The sequence below is a fragment of the Scomber scombrus genome, chromosome 20, assembly GCF_963691925.1.
Source record: "Scomber scombrus chromosome 20, fScoSco1.1, whole genome shotgun sequence".
NCBI lineage: Eukaryota > Metazoa > Chordata > Actinopteri > Scombriformes > Scombridae > Scomber > Scomber scombrus.
Window position 1 is genome coordinate 23,124,986 of NC_084989.1, and position 5,430 is coordinate 23,130,415.

Here is a 5,430-nt window from a genome sequence, read left to right on the forward strand (position 1 = left end):
TTGTGATGCCCTTGCATTCCCTTTCCATGTCCTTCTATTTTGCCTCATATTTAAAACCAGAGGATTACAGTTTTTAATTGGGTGGAATGGTAATTGTCCCTAAGATTACGGAGAAACATGCACCTAAGCGTAAACCAACAAGGTTTTTAGTTATAAATGCTTAAATATTTCACTATATTTTTTAGAGGAACATTTTCTATTGATGAGTTTTCCCAATCATGCAGAGGCAGTAATTCACATTCAGTTATATTAAGCTTTAAACCTGAAGCTAATGAGAATTTTTTAACAAGTTTAATAGCTTTTGGTAACTGATGATCATCATGAAGGAAAAGTGCTGTATCATCTTCTAGCTGTGAAATACTTATTTCCCTATCAAATATAGACATGCCTTTAAAATTATGATTCTGTATAACATTTATAGACAACAACTCAACAACCAAAACAAAGAGAAATGGTGAAATAGGACAACCTTGTCTAACACCCTGTTTTACATCAAACCTATTAAAAGTGTTGAAGTTTATTATTAAAGAGCTATTAATTCCTTCATAAAACATTTCAATGGTATCTGTGAAACCAAACACTTTAGGACATATTATAAGAAAAACATGTTCCATGGTGTCAAAGGCTTTGTAAAAGTCTAAATTCACCTTTAGCTAATTCCTTATAAATTTGATCTAGTTTTAGTTGTAGTTGTCTTCAATTCAACTTCTTTAGAAGATATGTTAGGTTTCGATAAAAGAGCATTTATTTTATTAAATAATTCAGATTCTTTTTTATTTTTAAGATCCTTTAATTCTTTACTTTTCTTCATAGCAACACATATTGCCATATATTTAAAGTATTCCAATCTTTCCTTATATTCACCATTTGCAAAATCAGTAAATATTGAATTAATTAATTTGTTAATACTGTCATTAAAGTTGATATCTTGAAGAGGATTTCCAGTAAGCTCTTACATTTACAGCATCTTGTGGACGACCCAACTTTAGAACAATTTGATGTTCTATGAAATGAGAAACGAGGTGTAGAAATGTGTTTTTCTGGTTCCTGTGTGGTTAGTCATGAATATAATAAAATTGTGACTTTAATTGTTTCCTTTGCAGAGTGCACGTGACAAGTACTGAAGCTGTAGTACAGAATAGTTTGTTGAATACACAAAAGATTTCATTTTGCATCTTGTCTTCCATTTCAGGGTACGGGAACAGTTGGAATGTCTAAAAAAAAGAGTATAAAGAGTATTCATTTAATTAAACACAGAGGTGAATCACAAGAGAGTAAAACCCTTGTCTCAAAAAGGAAAGCCACTATGAAGCCTCCAGCTGTGGAACCTAGAAGAACTAAAAGAAAAGTGTCATCTCTCAGCATGGCAGCCACAAAGATCATTACCCCAGCACAAGCTACTTCTTTCATTCCCCATCAGCCTCCTCAAGTTATCCATCCTCATGACAAATCTTTCAGGCACATTTTCATCCCAGACCTTCGTTCCTCCCACTCCTCTGTCACTGAAACCCTGCCAACACATTCTCAACTCCTCCAAACCTCCTCCTTGAATCAAGGTTTGAAGAGAAAACGCACAAGCAGCTTGCCTCATTCTCACAGCATGCCTGCAAAAAACAAGAACATTGAGAAGTTTACACCTGATATCAGTGATGAAAATGAGGAGACCTACAGATTCCACTGCTCCGGTCCAGGCCTGTACCAGTGCAGTGTGACAGGTCTGGTGTTTCACATGGAGGGAGAAGGGGACGTGGTTTACAGGACTGTACCCTGGAACCACAGGCTACTGGCCCAATATCACAAGAAGCCTGCAGGACCCCTGTTTGACATCAAATGTCTCCAGCAGTCTGTGTGTCAGCTTCATCTCCCACACTGTGAGATCCGCTCCACAGGTGGATGTGAATTCCTATCAGTTGCTCATGTGAATGATGAGGGCATCGAGTTTATTACTCCTCGTAAGATTACAGAAACTAATGTCATTATAAACATCACAGAGCTTTCTGCTTTCGGTAATGTCAAGGATGAAGACTCTCCTCCTGACCCGGTCCGAGCGCTGGTGCTGCTGTTCTACAGACCACCAACTGATCCTGATCCTGAATCTGTCCTCAATGTGTTGTTGCTACCAGAGACCGTTGTGCTGCGTGATGTGCTGCGCACTAGAAAAGAGAGAGACAGAGATGAGAGGTTCATTGAGATATCCCCACACTGTAAACTGATCCCAAAGCAGGAGTACACACTGTCCACTAGTCCTGAAGACGACTCAGTTCTAGTTCAACCACCAGAATCAGAATTTGATAAGGAGTCCTACAACAACTACCTATCATCATTCCAGGTGAATTTAGAAAAAATCATGAAAAGTATCAAGCTGTTTTTGAGAGAAACCAACAGCTCCCACAGTGTCTGGGAAAGACGAGTTTGTCTTCCGTCCACTGCAGTAAGAAAGCAGAGAAGACAGAGTTCTCGGATCTCTTCCATCGCGAGGCTACGGACCGGCTTCATCGATGGGATATCAGGACCTGTTCTCCAAAGTCTGCTGGACAAGCTGTTTGAGAAAAATGTGATAACTGAACCTGAGAGGGAGTCAGCAGAAGAGATGCAAAACAAAAGAGATAAGGCTCGTTGTGTCATCGACACGGTGAGGAAGAAAGGTAAAGCTGCAAGTTCAGAGATGATTGAGTGTCTCTGTAAGATCGACCCCTTCCTCTGTAAACATCTTGTGTTGATCTGAACCACAATAAATAAAAATCTTTCTTCATCCTGTATTATTACTTTGAAACCAAACCTGTGCACTCAGGTAGAGCACCAGTTAACTGAGTTATTACTGGTGAAATATCACCATCTGCTGGACTCAGGATGTATAACAATCAGTTTGAACTGCTGTTGGGTTGAAGGATTAATTCACTATAAATATACAAGTTCAGTGATATAAATATGCTGTATATTGATGTTGCTGCATCACTACTCAAACAACTATTTCCTGTAACAACTCTTTAAATATTATCCTCATGTACTATGACTGAAGGTGGTCAGCAGGCTTACTGATTTAAATGTATTTAATCTGTTTTTAATCCCATGTATACTTTTACTTCTTAAATTGATCTCAATATTTGAAGCCATTTCTTTTTATCTTTTTTTTAAACGAAGTTGAACCTAATATAGTATACTTATATGTAATATATATATATATATATATATATATATGTTTAATATATGTTATAACATATGTTTATATGATTTGATATAAACGCTGATTGTCATGCTGTAATCTGAAGACAAATTCCTACTTTTATACAACTGTTTCGACTTGAGCTAATTCTACTTGCTAAATCATACGCGATGTGTTAGCTCAGTCTGTGTGTTCGTTAAATGAAAGGATAGGAGAAGATGAGCGGTCTCACAGGCTATTTTATTTAGCAGTAAATGAATAAAACATACAGAGCTCTGGGTCAAGATCTTCCTGTCCCTGATGAACAACAGTGTGTGTCAGTTCATGAAGTCCGACTCCTATCCTTTCCCTGACCCCTTATATACAAAAATACAGAATCAGATGCAATGTGTGAGGTGCTGTCGTCTCCTGATTGGCTGTTGATCTGACTCCATCCTCCATCTTCTCACAGTCCAGGATATGTGATCTTCCTGTGACCTCCTTAAACAGGCGCAATAGTGACTTCCATGTGACCCCCTTCTTCTGAAACTACACAATCACCAGACCTCCTGTGGGGGTTTTATGGTTAGTTCTTCTGAAACTACACAATCACCAGACCTCCTGTGGGGGTTTTATGGTTAGTTCTGCATTGTTTAACAAAGGATGGTCAGGGCTCTGACTGAATGTTTGACCCCGCTCTCCTGTTAATAATAAACCTTTAACCTATGCAAGTGGGACGTGTCAACATCAAGAATCTACCTATTTAATTACACTTCAGGGTAAACTGTCTTCATGCATTCTTATTACACAACAAGCTTACTGCTTTCAAATTGTTACACATAGGACCACATATTTATATGAAACAAACAACAAAGTAATTAATCCCCTTATGTGATATTTTAGCAGTGGCCAATTCATAGCATATATCTACACAACAAAGGTGGACAATAAAGCTGTTTTGATTTGATCTGATACATAAAACCAATTAAAATAAAGACTACATACTAAGACCTTTTGTTATGACTCCAGTTTGAGTTTAGATTAACCCTGTGTCCTTGGTCAAAACTCTGGCAACACTTGTATGAAGAACAACTTCATTGTGACACCAACTCATTTCAGTTTGTGGCCTTCATCAGATATCTGCTCATATCAAACATGAATGAGACCAAATTATGGATGATATGTGCACACATTCACTTTAATGGTTGGTTTGGCCCTGTGCATGAGATTTACTCACAATAAGAAAAATAAAGAAAATCACCAGAATCATCCTTTAAAAAAGGTAAGAGGTTAGACTTATAAATCAATAAATCACTTGAAAATAGACAATTATTAGAGGAAAGAAAAGCATAATTTGGGGGTGTATGTAGTACTGTGTTTTTTGAAAGAAAGGGAAATATTAGCACCCCTTAATGTTTGTTTTAAACTAATCGAAAGCTTAAGTCTCAAAAACATAATATTACATCATCATTTACCTTGCATTATTTGTAGTTGGGTCTTTTACTGGGATGTGTTTTATTCCTGCTATGCACAGTATCGCCAGCAGGGGGCAGTCTATGCATGACACTACACTGGGAATCAGTAGCTGAAGCTGGCAGAGCAGAAGGTGTCATCATTCAGTGATGAATGAGTTAAATAAACACATGACAGAGAGCATACTGACTAAACTACAGTATATCTTCATATTCCGTACAGGTAAGTCAACAATCAACAAAACCTTGGCAATGAAGAATATTAGTACATTTGAGTAAATCCTTAGTTTGTATCATGCAGAGACGTTAAAGATGGCTGTTACTGAAAATGAGTTTTCCCTCGCTTTTTGCGGTTAAATGGCGGGAATTAATTCAAATATTACCACTACTTTAACTACAAGACAGTTCGCTGCTTTTCACTGTGAGCTAAAGTTGGTTGAATAAATGAACAGAGTCACATATGTGAGATTTATATCAGTAATAAACAGAGTGAAATGTGGCTGAAGTGATGGGATGATTTTTAGCAAAGTAGCATAATAACAGTTAGTGAGCCAATGTTAAGTAGGCTGATGCTACAGTCTATGTTATGTCCTCATTAATGTGTTTTAAAGTATGATTGTACAACTACACAGGGAAATATAGTTATACTGTGACTGATGCTTTTGATATACTAGTAAACTATTAATTCATAAGAGCATCATTAGAGTTTAAAATTAGTAATGAGACAAAAGAAGTTCATACTGTCATTCAGACTGGAACAATGTTAAAGACTTACCTATTACTCCTATTACTTCTTGACTTAAAGCAGAGTAACGC

The 5,430-nt window shown here is 37.1% G+C and overlaps 1 protein-coding gene across 1 annotated transcript; it reads left to right on the forward strand.

Moving 5' to 3' along the window:
* Positions 1-1,306: 1,306 nt before the first annotated feature.
* On the forward strand, positions 1,307-2,725 carry LOC134002143 (NACHT, LRR and PYD domains-containing protein 1b allele 3-like). The gene has a single exon (XM_062441425.1). The coding sequence runs from the start codon at positions 1,307-1,309 to the stop codon at positions 2,723-2,725; it is 1,419 nt and encodes a 472-aa protein (XP_062297409.1).
* Positions 2,726-5,430: the final 2,705 nt, after the last annotated feature.

Coding starts and splice junctions, on each gene's coding strand:
- LOC134002143 (XM_062441425.1), top strand. CDS start 1,307: ATGAAGCCTCCAGCTGTGGAACCTAGAAGAACTAAAAGAAAAGTGTCA.